Here is a 15,905-nt window from a genome sequence, read left to right as displayed (position 1 = left end):
GGTGAGGGACTAAAGCACCCAGGAGCTGGCAGCTGTTGTTTTTAATCCTCTCCAAGCCCCCGGGGGATAGCTTGCTGAAGCTCTGCACAATTAAGAGGTACTGAACACATTCAATGCCTCTGATAAAGTTACAGCCCAAACTAGCTGGGATAGTAGCTCAGCAACCGAAGCCGCGGCCATGAGCACCTGCAGATGGGCCACCAGGAAGTGGCTCTTCTCGGAAATAGCCCACTAAGCCCACACATGAACTGCGAACCGAGGAAGGTCGCCACCAACGAACTCCTGGGTCCCCCTCTCCTTGGCCCAGACTCAGCACCACCCCATTGTGGGCTGGGACCCCAGGTGGACTCGCCTACCTGTCATACCCTTCCGGCTGTTAATTTCTTCCAATTTGGGGGCTGTGGCAGCATCTACTGGGCTAATGTCTCTTGGCCAGGGCTCTGAGGAATTGCCACAGTTGATGTCTTCTAACTGTCCTCTCTTGAAGGGATCCAAACAGCAGACAAGAGAAAGCCTGAAGCCCCCACCTTCATGGTGCCTGCCGCAAGGTACCCAGAGCGGGTGGCCCGTGGGAACAGGGGGCAGTCCTGACTTCTCCCCTCCCGGGCAGGCACTCATCTGCCACGCTGAACACAAAATGCACTTACAGGGAAATAACTACACACGCAGGCGTGCACACACCTTGTAACCACGGCCTGCCACGCTCTCTGGAGTGTTTACGGCCCTGGGTGACTCGGATCCCCACGGCGATGGCTTCGGCCGGCTTTAATGACACGTCAGGCGTGTGAGTCTGCTGGGCCAAAATCTGTGCACACGCCAGTGTACCCGACTTCCCCTCTTGTCTGCTGGCCGTGGTGTAGGTGGGAGAGGTGATCGCCAGGCTGTGTTTGCCAGTCTCCTTACACCAATGCGCAGTGGCTCTTGAAATGGTAAAAGGGAACTATAGTAAACTCTTCTTCCCGCAGAATGGCTGGAGGGTCCAAGCAAATCACCTAGTTCACTCAATCAGAACATTACAGAGAACATGAAGAATTCACAATGACCTTTATGGAAATTTCCCAATGACTCAGAAGGCCAAATAAGTATCTAGCAGTCCTTCCGAATCACCTGTCTCGTCAAATCCCAGCATTTCAAACTTCAATAATTTTAAAAACTTTTGCGTGTGCATGCACGGGCGCGCGCGCACACACACACACACACACACATTCAAGTTCTGTGGACTCTGGATAAACAGGCATTGATTGCCCTGGCCCCCTACTGCACAGGTAGCGCCGGGCTCCGTGGGGATGAAGGATGTTACAGATTCCTGCCCAATAGCTCTGAGGAGCGTAATATGATCCCACTTTACAGATGGGCAAACTGAGGCTTGGGACATTAAATGACAAGTAAGCAAGAGAGCTGGAGAATTCCACCCAGGGTGTTTAGATTCCAAAGCTGGCACCCTGGACCCACTCTGGCGTGCCACCTGCCCTGGCAGGAGGGAGGTGCAGCCCATCTCACTGAGCAGTCCCACAGGGCGGAGGGAGGGTGCTGGGCCACAGGACACCTCCTGAGGAAAACCGGTCTGAGTTTCTTCCGAGAGAAATGACTTTCACTCTAGGTTCTCCAGAACAGCCGAGCCCCCAACTGTCTTTGTCCAACATGTCAGCCAAGGGAGCTCCTGCTAAACCCCTGTAGTCCCAGCGGGTGGCTTCCTGAGAGCCTCCAAATTCCAAGTGGAGATCTAATCTCACCTCTGACCCAGCAGAAACCTACCTCAAGGCACAAAGATAAGCAAAAGCCTGAGCCGTTCAAAACCAGGAATGTCGAAGAGAGGACAGACCTTTTTATACACGACAAAAATGTAAAGAAAACACCAACTGGAAAATGAATGTAGGTTTGTCTACTTTCTTAAGATCAGGACCAGGTCTTTCCACACTGCCTTGAGGTCTGTAATCTGGGACCAAGTCCAGGATGGGACACCTACCGGGTGCCCTTGGGTGAGTCACTAAGTTTTTCTGAGTACCGGTTTCCCCAGGCATAGCTCCTGGACTGAGTAAGACAAAGCTTGGCATTTGGTTTGCTCCAAGCCCCACTCAGCAAAGTCCTGGGAGCTAAATGCACACAGAAACAAAGGCCTGGCCCCTTCCTCGTTGTGCTTTAAGTGAGGGGAAGGGCAAGAGGAGCTAAGAAATCAAATGACTAATAAAAAAGGGGGTAGAGGGTCCAAGTGGCTCTGGGGTGCCGTGGCCTTTAAGCTGACGGTTAAGAGAAGAGCCAAAGGAGGCAGGGGCATCCCAACAGGGCCTGGAAGTCTGGGTGGGCTTCAGATGTGGACGGATAAAGTGTCCCGTCTACAAAGATACTAACTTGCCAAGAACTTCGAAACAATGACTGGGTTTCTTTAACTGATTGGCAGCACCCTCTTACCTTTGGGACTCGGCACCCATGCATCTCCTTCTGGAGCTGGCTCTCTCTCTGACCACCTACCTAAACTGAAGAGCACCCACTGCCATCACGCTAACCCCTCACCTGGCCTTAGTTTCCTGCACAGCACTAACCACCCCCTGACATACCCCGTGCGTATTTGCCTACTGGAAATTTCCTCCCCCAGAAAATAAGCTCCATGGAAACAAAGGCTGCGGTTGTCTCATTTGCTGCTACATCCCGGGCAGCTACAACACGGCCTGGCGGGAACGGATGCTGAAGAAATGCGACTGAACGAACAGACAACCAAAGACAGGACAATATGCGTTCTCAGCCCAAGCTGGTTCGCTCTGCTGGGGCTCTGGAATGATCCCCCCCTCAGATGGAGTCATTCCCACAGAGCCAAGGGGGAAACCGAGTCACCAAGTGTCCTGGCAGACCAGGGTGCAGAGGGGATAAGTACCTAATGTCTGCATCTCCTGCTTCAGGCAGGCCCCAGTCTGTGTGCAAAGAATGATAACCTCCCCTGGAAGTGACCCACCCTGGAGGTCAGAGCTGTCATCAGCTCGGGATCTGTCACCCTGCTGACCTCAGGGAGACACTCCCTATGAGTGATGTCAAGATGTCCAGTCCTCCATCCTGCCAATCAGGCAGCCCCTCTCCCTCCCCCCTTCCCCACACTGGACTCTGTCATCCAATGGGGTGTTCTTTTGGCTCCTGAAACTGAGCATCCCATTGGGCTGGGGATCAATGTGCTGAGATCCGGGGGCGAGTCCCCGGACCGCCTGGCTGAAATGTCTATTTCAGCAGTAATACCAGCTTGTGGTTCTAAGCCAGAAGGGGTCTCATTTGTTTCCCAGAGGAAATCCCCTTGTAACAGCCAGGGGCTTCAGCACCCATGTCCATTACAGGCTGTCCTCAAGGCCTGGACACCATGGAAGTTCTCAGTAATGCCATTTGATCATTAAGGACCAGACCCGGGGAGGGAGAAGGGTGGTGGGGCAGAGAGAACTCCACACTTGCTGGTTTTGCTGCTGGCTGGATCCCGTTTCAGGCCAGTGATGTCACCCATGTATCAGCAAAGGAGATCTGCACTGTCTCCGCCCTGAAGGGCGACCATGGGGCCACCAGAAAATAACAACCGCCCCCAGATCCCAGACAGGTGCTCCCAGCTACACCATGTCATTAGGTTATTGTTATTATGAAACACAAACGGAGTCTATACAGACACAAAGTAAACACATGTATCTCCACCCAGCCATCTCCGAAACATTTACATAATAACAACCTCCACTGGCACGACAGCCAGCCTCGGATCACTCAAGTGTTTTACAGACCAGACAAAAGTTTATCTTGACACAGTTTGGGAGGGTGGCGATGGAGCAGATAGCATCCTATCCTAGTGGGAACCCGAAGTCAACGGGGGTACTGACAGGTGCCCGGCAAGTGGAGCTGGCGACTAAAATTCATTAAGCATCAACTATGAACTAGGCAAGGTGTTTTGCAGACACCAGCTCTGAATGATCTAACCATTAGTTGACACTATTATTTCCATGAACTGAGTCTCAAAAAGATCAAACAACTTGCCCAAGCTCTCCCAGTTGCTTATTCTTTGCATCTGTGTTGTTCTGCACCAAGTCCTGGACTCGAACTGTTCCATGCATCTGGGGAAGAGGTGCGACTGCCTCCGGCTGGCCCAGCCCCAAGGCCAAAGGGCCAGGGACTCAAGCTCCTTCCAGAGCTCTGCGTCCCTCTTCTAGACCCTTGGTGACCCAAGATTCCAATTGTTCCAGGACACCAGCAGCAGCTCAGCTAATAAAAGCCATCTGCTTGGCAGTCCCAGCTCCTGTGGTTAGAACAATGACCCCCAGGATTCCATCTCCTGGGGAGACCAACGGGGGCCCTGAAATAGGGAGGGCTTGCTGCTGGCTTTTTTCTCATAGGAAAAAAATTATTAGGTAAATAAAAACAAGCCTCATGTTTCCCAGCTGGTAAACTTGCTGCCTGGGAGAGGCATTCTGGTGTCAACTGAGAGACAAATTAGAAATTCCAGGCCCAAGGTTTAGGGCTGTGGGACTTAGGGAAAGTTGATTAACCTCAGGCCTTTTCTGGCCTCATCTTCTTGGAGATAACAGAGCCTCACTCTGTGAGCTGTGATAAGATTCAAAGAAACACTGCAGTAGGTTCAAGATCAAATTCACTCTGCTCCAATTTTTCCTGGGAAAAGTATTCAAACTTCCAACTGCCCAGAAACCCTTTGCCTTCCATCTGAATTTCTTCCTATCCGCGAGCCAAGCGAATCCAGGGGTTCCTGTCTCCCGCTCCCAAGACCTAACTTGCGGGGTGGGATGGGGGTGTTACTGGGGGACCTGCTGAGACCCGGGCACAACGGAGTGGGCGCACCCACACGGGCATTTTAACACTAGAACGCTGTGCTCCGCTTGGGGCGGAGGAGCCAACGACACACAATTAGACCATTGCGTTTGTCTCCACCGTTGCAATTTCTCTTCCTGCATTGGTCGTTCAAGTGTATGAGAAATCGGTTCGCTCCCAGCAAATGCGAACCACTACTTTTCCTCTCTGTAAAGCAGGGCTCTCCTGGCACTTTATGAGCTACCAGGTGGGTTAGAGGTGCGGTCACAGGGGTACTTCGCGCGGGGCTGGCCCCTTTTCCCCGCTTTCCAGAGCAGGCGCTGGGGCCAGCTCAGAGCTAGGTCTCCAGGTGCCGCGGGGACTGCACCGCTCCGGCAGGCGTGGCCTTGAACTCCCTCTGCAGCCCTCGCTGGGGATGGGCGGTGGGGTCGGAAAAGCCGTGGAGCCCCGAGGTCCCCGACCCTGCGCCAAAGAACTAACTCTCCATCCAGCGCCTCTGCCGCTGTTCCCCGCGCTCCTGGCTCCGCGCTCCGGGCTTCGCGCACAACAAGAACTTTGCCATCAGCGGCTTCCCGATCCCGGCCCGGAGCGCCCCCGCGCGCCCGGCCCCGGCGGCTCCCCAGGCCTGAGGCCGCGCCGCCCTCCCCTCCCCGCGCGCACCTACCGGGCTGGCTGCAGTCGCCATCCGCTGGAAAGGAGGGCGCCCGGGCGCGGGGCCGGTCTCCGGGCCCGGCCGCGTCCGCATACTGCTCGTAGGCTGCGGGTTCCGGGGGGCGCGCCGGCCCGGCCCCCGCCCCGCAGGAAGGCGCCGGCTCGCCCTGCGCCGCGAGCTGCCTGACGCGCTCCCAGGTGCCCGAGTCGGCCGCCCGCATGCCGCGTGCCCGGGGGGGCGCTGCCCGAGGCGGCGCGCTGGGCTCCGACGGCCGGCGCCGGGCTCACAGCCCCCGGGGCCGCCGCCGCATCTGGGCGCAGCCGAGCTCCGCCCCCGCCGCCCGCCCGGCCGCCGGAGCGCGCGGGACCAGGGCTCTCTGTCCGGCCGGACGCCCGGCCGTCCGCCGCCGCCGCCGCCGCACGCGAGGAATCCGGCCGCGGAGCCTCTCACGTGGGAACGACTCTCACTCCCGCGGCTCCTCCTCCCGCTCCTTCCGGGCTGCCGAGGGTCGGCCGCTCGCCCCGCCCCGGCCCGCCCGCGCCCCGCCCCGGCCCCGCCCCGGCCCCTCCGCGGCGCCCAGACTCGCCCCAACGCCTCGGGGCTCACGGCGTTGCCCCATTGCGCGCCGGGCCCTGGCTACTCAGTGCATCCCCAGCAGGGTCACTCCTGGAGAAGCTGACGATCAGAAAGGTGGCCAGTGTCACAGGGGTCGGAAGTGACGGCCCGAACCCAGGTCTTTGAAAACCCCAAGTGAGCGAGCGCATCAAGGGGATGGCTGCCTGGCACCCCGGTTTGCATCTGTCTGCACTCTTCTGACCCCCTCGAGACCGGCTAGCTGAAGAGCTGCAGTGGCGGTGACTGGCCTGGAGAGGGCAGAGAGAGTGGGCAGGAAAGCGGCAGGAGCCCGGGGACAGTGACTGCACCTGTACAGTGTGACCAGTCGTTCTCTAAGAGAATATAATGCTGAGGGCACTGGCTGTGTGGGTGGGGAAGAAAACCGCCACGGTCCAAACCCATGATCTGGTGGGGGAGCCCTGTGTCTGCACCTCGCTTCCTGGAGCCTCAGTTTCCCCACCTAGAAAATGGGGTCATAGTCATTTCCATTTCCGTCTGTCATCGGTGCTGCGGATGGACTCTCTAAGGCAGCCATGCGGCAGGGGAGGTGGCACCTTGGAGAGCCTGAAAATCGGAACCCGCCCACTGGAGTGGGTGCTCCAGTGGCTGGCAGTACTCACTGTCAAGTGAGTTTGCAGCTCCGAGCCCCTTTGATCTGGGGATTATGATGCTCTTTAGAAGGACTAATTATCTCCCCAAAGCCCAGGAGGCAGGTCTAGTCCCCCACCCCCACCCCCCACCCCGCCCCCACTGTAGACACAGGGAGGCAGAAAACATGGGCCAGGTGAGGAGTCACACACTCTCCATGGCAACTCCAGCCCCACTTCTGGGCAGCATGCGCCTGACCCTTCCCAGGCCTGGTTGGTAACCTGTGGCTCCCACTGGCCCAGGCCTGAGCTCTGAGAATTTCTGGGTCACTGGCATATGGTTCTCCAACAAGCTGTGGGAGCTGAGTGACTTTCCCCACCAGGTCTCTAAACCCGTTCACCCTGTCACCCTCCTGTCTGTGGGGGAGGAGCACCGCCTGTCACCATTCATCATGGCTCTGCCAGCGTCCACCACGACATCTTCCTCACCCTCCCAGACAGGGAAGCTGGCCAGCTGTGGAGGTCCGCAGGGCAGCCTCAGACCCCCTTCCCCTGTCTAACAGGAACCCCGACTGCCCAGCGGAGGGCTGGCCAGTACGGCAAATGTGGATGGTGCTCCCAGCTGGGAAAGAACACTACTCACGGGGGCTAAACACCCACACCTCCTGGCCCTACAGTAAGAGAGAGGAGGTGCTGGTGATCCCGCAAGTCCACTGCCTTCGCTGGGGTAACGGGCAGAACAGAACAAAGGAAAGGTGGCCGTGGGCCCTGGTAGGTGGAGACGCTGGGACTGCCCTTGCATTCCGGAGACTTCTGGTCCAGGAGTCTCTCTTTTGGTGCCTTCAGGGATCCAACTGGGGACAGAAATGAGTGAGCTGAGCTGTGTGGGGACGGCTGTGGTTTGTCCCATAAGAACATTTAAGTAGTATTCTTTGGACTTAGACTCTTTACGTATTAAACGTGTAGGGAGGTTCCTCCACAAAGAGACCTGCTCTTCCCCATGTTTCCTGAAGCACGTGGAACTCTCGATTCTCCTTCTAACTTCTCACTTTTGATACAGACACGCATGTTCCTCTTAACTCCATGACAAGAAAACAGCAGCACAGGTGTGACTACGTACACTTGTCACTTGGATTCTGTGTCAGGGAGGCATTAGGGAGTGGTGAGGTCTGTAGCAAATAAGAGGCCACCAATCCTTGTAGAGGAGGCAGTAGATTGTTGTCACGTGGGAATGTGGCTCTTGTGTTACCAGAGATTTTAATTTGCTTCTAGAGCTACTAGGAGTGTGAATATTTATGTGAAATCTTAAGTTTGAAATGTTGGCAACTCTTTAAAAAAACTTAAGAAGAAGAAAGAAAAGAGGGAAAAGGAGAGGGAGGAGAAAGATCAAGTAAGTAAGTATATCTAGAAGTTTTTATCCAGCCCTCCGGCCACCAGGGCTCGTTTCACTGCAGCCCTTATAGGTCCCCTCTGCAACCTCTTAGAAGTCTGCACATGTTTCATCTGCATTTCAACAGTCCAAGCCGTTTCTCCAGCCCACAGTCCTGGTGAATTTCCATTGCTTTCCTTATCAGCAAAGTTTGGTCAAGAAGTGACAACCACTTTCTGCTGTGAGCAGCTTGGGCAGGCCCTGCCGGAAGGATTACTCAGGGTGGGTTTAATTGGAGACCCCAAGACCAGGCCAGCTTCTGAGCATACAAGCTGTGCAGAAGGGCCCTGCGCCAGAGTGAATGCTCTGCTGTCGTTGCCTTAAAATTCTTTGTTTTTTTAAGCTGGGGGTCTCACATGTTCATTTTGCACTGGGATCCACAAATTATGTAGCTGGTCCAACTCCCAGAAGATTTTCCCAGTCTCCCAGGGATGCTGGGAATCGATGTTGGAGACAGCTGGGCCTGAGATTTGGCTCACTCCTCCCTCTCCAGGGTGCGCAGGAAGGGAGGACCTGGCGGGTAGGGAAAGGCTGCAGGAACTGTCTCCATCCAGTCCTGTGGACGGTCGTCTCAGTAAGAAGCAGAGGGGGAAGTGGGCAGTCCAACCAGAGGGTGGGGAGGCTGCTTGGGATCTGAGCTCTGAGCCCAGACCCTGTCCCCACGACCCTGACCTCAGGCCACCAGGGTGCCACCAAAGAAAACACAAAAAAGGCTGGGGACAGGGGCCAAAGGGGTCAGAGCAGCTCCCATTCACAGTGTCCCCTCACTCCCAGGGGAACTTCCTCTGGATTACAGGAGAAAAGGGCAATAAATATTTGGCCTGAAAAACAAAAGCTGAGACGCATTGTACTAAAGGACCCCACTGTATTTGGTGTCCGCTTGCAGTGGAATATTTGAGCCCACTGGAATTTCTCAGGTATTTTTTTTCTTGGCTGTGGTTTCAGTATTTGGAGAAGAAGTTTTACTGAGACCTTCCAGCCAGCAGTACTGTACTCTTTCCAGCTCCAAGCACCTGGAGCTGAGACAAGGTAGCAAGTCTGGATTCCTAGGAGTATGTACAGTTTTGTGGATAATGCCCCCGTGAACTCCCAACAATGGTTTCTGGGAATCCGGAGACCTCGAGGGCCATGCCAGGTCTCCCTAGCTTGTGTGCGACCTTGGAAGAGGGCCTTTCTGTCAATGCACCTGGGTGCCATCACCAGCAAAAGCGAAACGAAGGGCTGGGCCGGCGGGTGTGAGCAGGGCTTCCCCAGCTCTGCCTGCTGTGGTTGAGTTGGTCTTTTCTATCCTTCTCATGGTTGTTGTGTGTGTGTGTTGCTAGTAGTAACAGCAAGTATATTCGTTACCTCTCACTGCGTTTCCAATTGCCCTGAAACGCAGTGGCTTAAACAACCAGCATTCCTGCATTTATTCCCTCTCAGTGTCTGTGGGTCAGGGACCCAGGGGGGGCTGAGCTGGGTGCTTCTGGCTCACGGACTGTCACAGGCTGTTGTCATGGTGTCAGCCGGAGCTGCAGTCAACTCAAGGCTCCAACTGGGGAGGGTCTCCTCCCAAGCTCGCTCATGTGGCTCTTGGCCAGATTCAGTTCCTCGTGGGGTGTTGCACAGAGGACCTCTGCGCCAGTTCCCTGCCACAGAGCTGTGGATCGACTCCCGAAGGGCAGCTCGCTTCTTCCAGAGGCCTCGGGTGGGCGCAACAGAGGGCGTGCGCAAGACGGGAGCCGCTGTCTCTTTGTAACCTGACTTGGAAATGACATCCATCACCTTTTCCCCCTTCTGTTCCTTAGAAGTGAGTCACTAGGTCCCTCCCACATGGGAGAGATTACAGGGAGGTGTGAATACCAGGAGGCGGGATCCAGGAGGGCCATCTTGGTGGCTGCCTGCCCCTGGAGGTTGGGGACACATTCTCTGGAGGCAGAGGGGCCAGGACTCAAATCCTGCCTCTGACAGTCCCTGGTGTACGATCTTGGACAAATGATTTGGCTGCGTGACGTCTCAGGCCTTTTACCTCTAAAGAGGAGGTGGTCATGGCCGCCACCTTGTGTGGTTGTGGTGGGAAGTTCTCAGGATAAGAGGCACGCGCAGAGCTCTGAATGGTGCCTGGCACAGGGTGAACCCTCAAACCACGGTGTGGGGGACATGGCTGGACGGGACCTGAATGACATGCCCATTGCTTCTAAGCCAGACAAGCACTGCTGCTATCTCCATGGACATCTGCTGCCTTCAATCCATTCCTGGGGACTCCAAAGTGACTTGGAAGTCCTTCGGCAAGCCCTAGGATGGCTTTGTGACCAAGGTCACCTGGGGGGTTGGTGCTGACCTCCCCCGGCCGTCCCAGCAGGACTCTGGGGCCCAGGTGCAGCGAGGAGGATTAGACTGCGGTTTTCCTCCAAACGCACTGAGACCTTTGCCTTGGGGGAACAGAGGATTTAGCCAAGGTCCACAGTGCCATCTGTCCCGACGAAGACTTCCTGGCTGGAGACTTTTGTGTGCCTGTTACAGGCTCACCGGTACACTTTGATCTCTCTGGGGCCCCGAGGGACCTGGTGAAGATCCTGATCGCCTCTGGGGGCTTCTGAAAGACCTGCCGGGAGGCAGAGGCTTAGCCTGGAGCTGGGCATCAAAGCATCTTCGCAGAGTGCAGCTGGCCTCTGTGCCCCACCTGTCGGACTGTCCTTGAGTGCCCAGTCAGGTCCTCAAGGGCAGCAAAGGAAAAAGTCCTTCCTTATCCAGGGGCCCCATGTCTCCTGTTTCTCCTAAGCCCCCTTTTTGGGCTGTTCCTCTCAAGCAGTGAGGTTTCTGCAGGAAGTTAAAATGTTGCAGCTTATTCAGACTAAAGATGGTAACATCAAAAACACTATGACTTACAATAACAATACTGGCAAACACTGATGTAGCATTTACTGTGTTGATTTACATTTAAGTTTCCCAACAACCCTGAGAGTTTTGTGTGCTGTTATTATCACCCCATTTTACAGATGAGAAAACAGGCACCGAGAAGTCGAGTCACTTCACCAGAAGCACCCAGCCAGTGCGTGATGCAGGCAGGCAGGGCTGAAGCTGATGTGGTCCAGCTGCAGAGTCCAGTGTAATAACCATGATGCTACCTTGGCACCAGGTGTTATTGACTGAGCGCACACCTTGCCTCAGGGACTGTCCTTTCTAGCTCACTCAACACTCCAAATCACCCTCTCCCCATGTTCCAGGTGAGAAAACTGAAGTTTAAGAAGACCAAGGGCTTATCCAAGATGATGTGGCAGATAAATGTAGCGTTGGGAGTCTAACACTAGGAATGAAGGAGTGTTCTCTGCAGAAATGTCTCCGGCATCAGGGTTAGGGAGAATGCCGGCTGGCCAGTGGCAGGATGGAGGAGCCAACCCATTTTTTAATTATTGGTGTGGGATGGGCTCTCTGCTGCCCCTGGTGGCCACAGATGGCACTTCACCATCCCATCTGGGGCCCTTTAACCCTGGGTTGGTGGCTTCTGGGAATGACACCTACGCCCACGACAGCAATTTTAAGACCTTTTTGTCTATACTTCTTATGTGTGACTCTACAGACACAAAGGGCCATGGGCCATTGAGTGTCCAAGATAAGAATAATGGTTACTGTTTACTGAGCACTTCTGCCTTTGTGCCGGGCTCTCTGCTAGTCACTTAGTACTTAAATGTTACTTAATTTACCAATGCACAGAGATAGAATCGTCACTAAGGGTTATTAACAATGTTGGGTAGTGCACTTTACACGTATTGCTCATTTTAATCCCCACAATACCATATGAGTACTATCATTGCCCTCACTTTACCAATGAGGAAACCAAGGAACAGAGAGGTTTAGTAGGTTGCCTGAGGTCACACAGCTGCATACGGCGGAGCCAGGATTCAGGTGTAGGCAGGTGTGGCTCCAGAGCCTGCTCTCTTAATTATTATGCCATTATTGTTTATTATTATCATCACACTATTATTCTGCTGTTACATTGGAGAAACTGAGGCTTAGAGCGGCGAAAGGATTCGTCTAGGGTCACACAGCTGGTAAGTTTAGGGGCAGCACTTTGATCCAGTCTGTCTTCATGTGTTCATTCGTTAATTCAACAAGTACCGATTGTGCACCAACCGCGTGCCGGCCGCTGCGCTGGGCTCTGCAGGTGGACCACCCTGCCGCGTAGCCTGCCAAGGGCACCTGCAGTGTGCTGGCATGGGACGCAGAGGGACCCCCGGGACACACTGGCAATCTCCGCAAAGGAGAATGTATCTTTCCAGCACTCCTCTGCGCCCCCCAGTGTGTGGGAAGCTCACAGTGCATGTGGACGCTCAGATGAGAAGGAACTGCTGGCAGGTATGTGACTTTGGTTATACTCTCCATGCCATAGATGCCTCATCTCTGGGACTGTGGCCAGCCCCTGCCACCCACCTCCTCAAAGCAACAAAGTGATCCCAAAGACCTGGCTACTGAACTGCTTCAAGATTCTTGCACGCAGGGTGAGCGCTGATGCCTAGAGATGCTGGCCTGGCTTCTCCCTTTAAGGCTTAAAGTGTCCATATCTCCTACAATAACTCAGCTCCCACAGCGGCTACAAGCAAGTGGGAACCAGGGGGTAAGAACCCTGTGCGAAAAGGCCTGGGCCTTTCTTGTGAAGATCTCTGAGTTACCTGCAAATAGTAATTAGGCATTTCAACATGGGGATGGAGGGGTTTAGTTGGTCAAAGACAAGGCCAGCTTCTCCTCCTGAGAAAAACAGGAGTCCAGAGAGGCTCAGTCACTTGCCCAGGGGCACGCAGCAAATCAGGGATCTCAGGCAGGCTGACTTCACCAAGCCCTGGAGCAGTGGTTCTCGGAGGGGCCCCTGGTCTAGCTGCCTCAGCAACATCTGTGCATTTATGAGACATGCGAATTCTCTGCCCCACCCCCACTTCCTGAGTCAGAAACTCAGGGGGTGGGTCTGACAGTCTGTTTTCACATCCATCCAGGTAACCTGGAGGCTGACAAAGTCAAGGGCCACTGCCCTGCTTTAAGAAAGGGCTGCTAGGTCTTCATGCCCTTCTGAGTGGGAAGAAGGAGGCAGCGGAGCATAGCAAGGTCACTTTCTCAGTGGCCGTGCTGTCACAGTTACATAACTCCCCTCCCCCACCGCAATGGCTTTCTGCACCCAGAGTCCAAACTCAGGGGCCCTCCCTTGCCAGGAGGCCACCTGCCTGGGCTCCAGGAGACCTGTCCACACACGCCCACGGCTGCTTTCCTGTAATTATGGGCTTTACCTGCCTGCCTGCCCTACCGTCTGCCCACCCACCCGAACTGGGCATGTCAGCCAGAGGGACTCCGGCTTCTCCAACTCTGAAGGTGGAGCTCACAGGGACTCCATCGTCACCACACAAGCAGAGGAGGGGCTTCCATGGCTGCCAGGGCCCCCAGCGAAGCTGGGAAGGGCCTGACTTTGCCTCCAGCTGCCCCTGTGTCGGCCAAGCCTAGGGAGGAAGGCGGAACACTCTGCCCATCAGGAGGTAACCCGAGGCCCTGGTCTCCGAGTTCTCAGGGCAGCAGTCTGCCATGGCCCCTGGTCCCAACGGGACTAATTAGAATTTGTTCTAAGTTTTTCTTTTCCCGGAATTGTCCTTTAAATATCTTTGGAACTGGCTTCAAGAGGCACTTTGTCAAACAGATATGTAGGAAGGACTGGCACCTTCCCCCTGAAGCTTCTCATTAAAATAAACAAGCAAAATGTGTTTTGCTAAATGTAAAAGAAGCTTCAGTCTGGTTCCTAAAGGCCTGACCTTTGAAAGCGCTTTGTTTCTCCCAAATCAGAGCTCAGCGCAGAAACACTCGGGGTTTCCTGGGGTGAAGGATGGCCCCACCAGCTACTGGATGGGCCTAATGCTACCTCCCCTGTAAATTCAAGGCAGGGAGAGGTCTCCCATGGATGGGTGCCCACAGGGCTGGGCACACAGCGCGCGCACATAACTAGAATGTGTGGGTCAGCGGAAAGGTCCCGGGTTCTGGCTCACGGCTTCCCAGTTGCCCTGCACTTGACCTAACAAGCCCCTCCCCACTTCTCCTAAGTGTCCCCCCCCACCCCCGGCCGTCTTAGTAAACAGCCATAGCTACCATTGACCGTGAGCCCCGAGGGGGGATAGGCCCTCCAATGGCATCATGCCACTGAACCACTCAACTGCCCTCTGTGAGAGGGGGACTGTTACTATACCCATTTCACAGCAGAGTAAACTGAGGGTAAGAGAAGGGAGCAGAGGTTGCAGACTGGTGGCCCTCGAATCAAATGTAGTTTGCAAACAGGTTTTCTTTTCCTAGAACTCTATTAAAAAACATTAAAAAAAAAAAACCCTAGCAGCCAGCATTTTGAAGTTAGGATAATTTACGCCAAAGAATTCAGATATTTAGCTTTATTTCAGAAAAATCAGAGGTCTGGTAATAGCGCACCCCCATTCCATCTCCCATGGTGGTAGTGTGCCACCCCCCATCATCCTCACTGCTCCCTGTTGTCTTACCCCCGCCTCCCTCGTTCATGCCTGGGTGCTGTGGGCATGGAGCTCTCCACCACTGGTCTTAGGGAACAGGCCAAGTCAGTGCTTGTCCTGCGTCCATCTGTCTGTCTGTCTCTCTTGTACATCTCACTCGTGCCCACTCCTGGGAGATCCCAATGTATTAGATCAGAAGGAGCACTGGACAGGGAGTTAGGAGATGTGGGCGTTCACTCTGCCCTCAGGGCAGCCTCCAGCACCGATGACCTCATGACCCAGACTCCTCATGCTGAAGTGCAGGGAGTCTGAGCTGGAGGGTGGAGCCTGTGTGCCCCAACCCAGCTCTGTCTGGGGACGGGGACGCCTGCTGGGCACACTGCAAGCCAGCTGGTGCTCTGCACAGCCAAGGGGCAATGCTCATTCAAGTTCCAGGAGCAGAGAACATGCTTTCAACCTCCCCCCACTTTCTTCTTCCTACACACATTTGACGGAGGAGGAAACTGAAGCCCAGAGAGGGGAAGTGACTGCCCAAGGTCACACAGGAAATCAGTGCCTGAGCTGGCACAAGCTTGGGGTTCTTCACCCCCTTCTAGACATATTCTCTCTCCCTTAGGAATTTAGACCCCTCCATCTTCTTGGAATGGAGCCTCAGAAGGGGGTTGGAGTGGCCCACACGGGCAGGGAGGTCTGCTTCGGAAGCACGGCACGGGGCTCATACGTGGTGGGTGTCTAAGACACAAATCGTTGCAGAGACAATGGGGACCCGCGGGCTCCAGGATGGTGTGAGCCACCCGAAGCTTCTAGGAGGGAAGCTCGGTTTACGGGAAAGGTCGCAGCACTAGCAGACGGCAGCCCACATTTGGCTAACAAACATATTTTGTTTTTCCCACAATGGTTTCAAAAAACTCCTATTCATTGCCAACATTTAAGAATCAGGGGATTTCACATAAAAGAAAGGATTTCTGGCTTTTCTTGAAGAGTTTCAAGATCTGGCAAAGGCCATACCACATCTCCGCTCAGCAATGACAGCCAGAACGGGGCCTGCTCCCTGTCACCCCCCGGCTCAGCCACCTCTCTTGGTCCATGAGAGCTCCCTGCACATGGGCTTGGGGGTTTCAACCCCCCTCTGCAGCCTCCCATGCTAAAGTCACCCCTGTCTCATCCTGGTCACCCCAAGTGAAATTATGGTTACCAAGGGTTCTCAACCTGGGGGCAGTTTTGTCCCCAGGGGACATTTGGTCATATCTGGAGACATTTTTGTTTGCCACAGTTGGGGAGGGGGTGTCCCACTGACATCTAACGGGCAGAATCCAGGGATGGTGCTAAGCATCCTACAACGTACTGAACAGCCCCCTCCGCAAGAAATTCTCTGG

At 54.8% G+C, this 15,905-nt stretch overlaps 1 protein-coding gene across 8 annotated transcripts in view; it reads right to left on the bottom strand.

Moving 5' to 3' along the window:
- The window catches only part of KAZN (kazrin, periplakin interacting protein), a 386,173-nt gene that overhangs the window by 121,877 nt on the left and 248,391 nt on the right, over positions 1-15,905 (bottom strand). For 2 of the 8 annotated variants that reach the window (XM_053920001.2, XM_053920002.2), the window contains exon 1: positions 5,444-5,910. The exons of 3 other annotated variants lie outside the window; for them this stretch is intronic. In XM_053920001.2, the coding sequence (XP_053775976.1) occupies positions 5,444-5,651 (208 nt within the window). In that variant the 5' untranslated portion in view covers positions 5,652-5,910. Of the gene's footprint in view, positions 1-356; positions 637-681; positions 867-5,443; positions 5,911-15,905 lie in introns of those variants that run through there. 3 more of the 8 variants (XM_045190537.3, XM_053919999.2, XM_045190538.3) reach the window with 3 other exon arrangements.

Source organism: Desmodus rotundus, chromosome 3 (assembly GCF_022682495.2).
Source record: "Desmodus rotundus isolate HL8 chromosome 3, HLdesRot8A.1, whole genome shotgun sequence".
NCBI classification, from domain to species: domain Eukaryota; kingdom Metazoa; phylum Chordata; class Mammalia; order Chiroptera; family Phyllostomidae; genus Desmodus; species Desmodus rotundus.
This window is presented reverse-complemented; position numbering and strand designations above follow the sequence as displayed.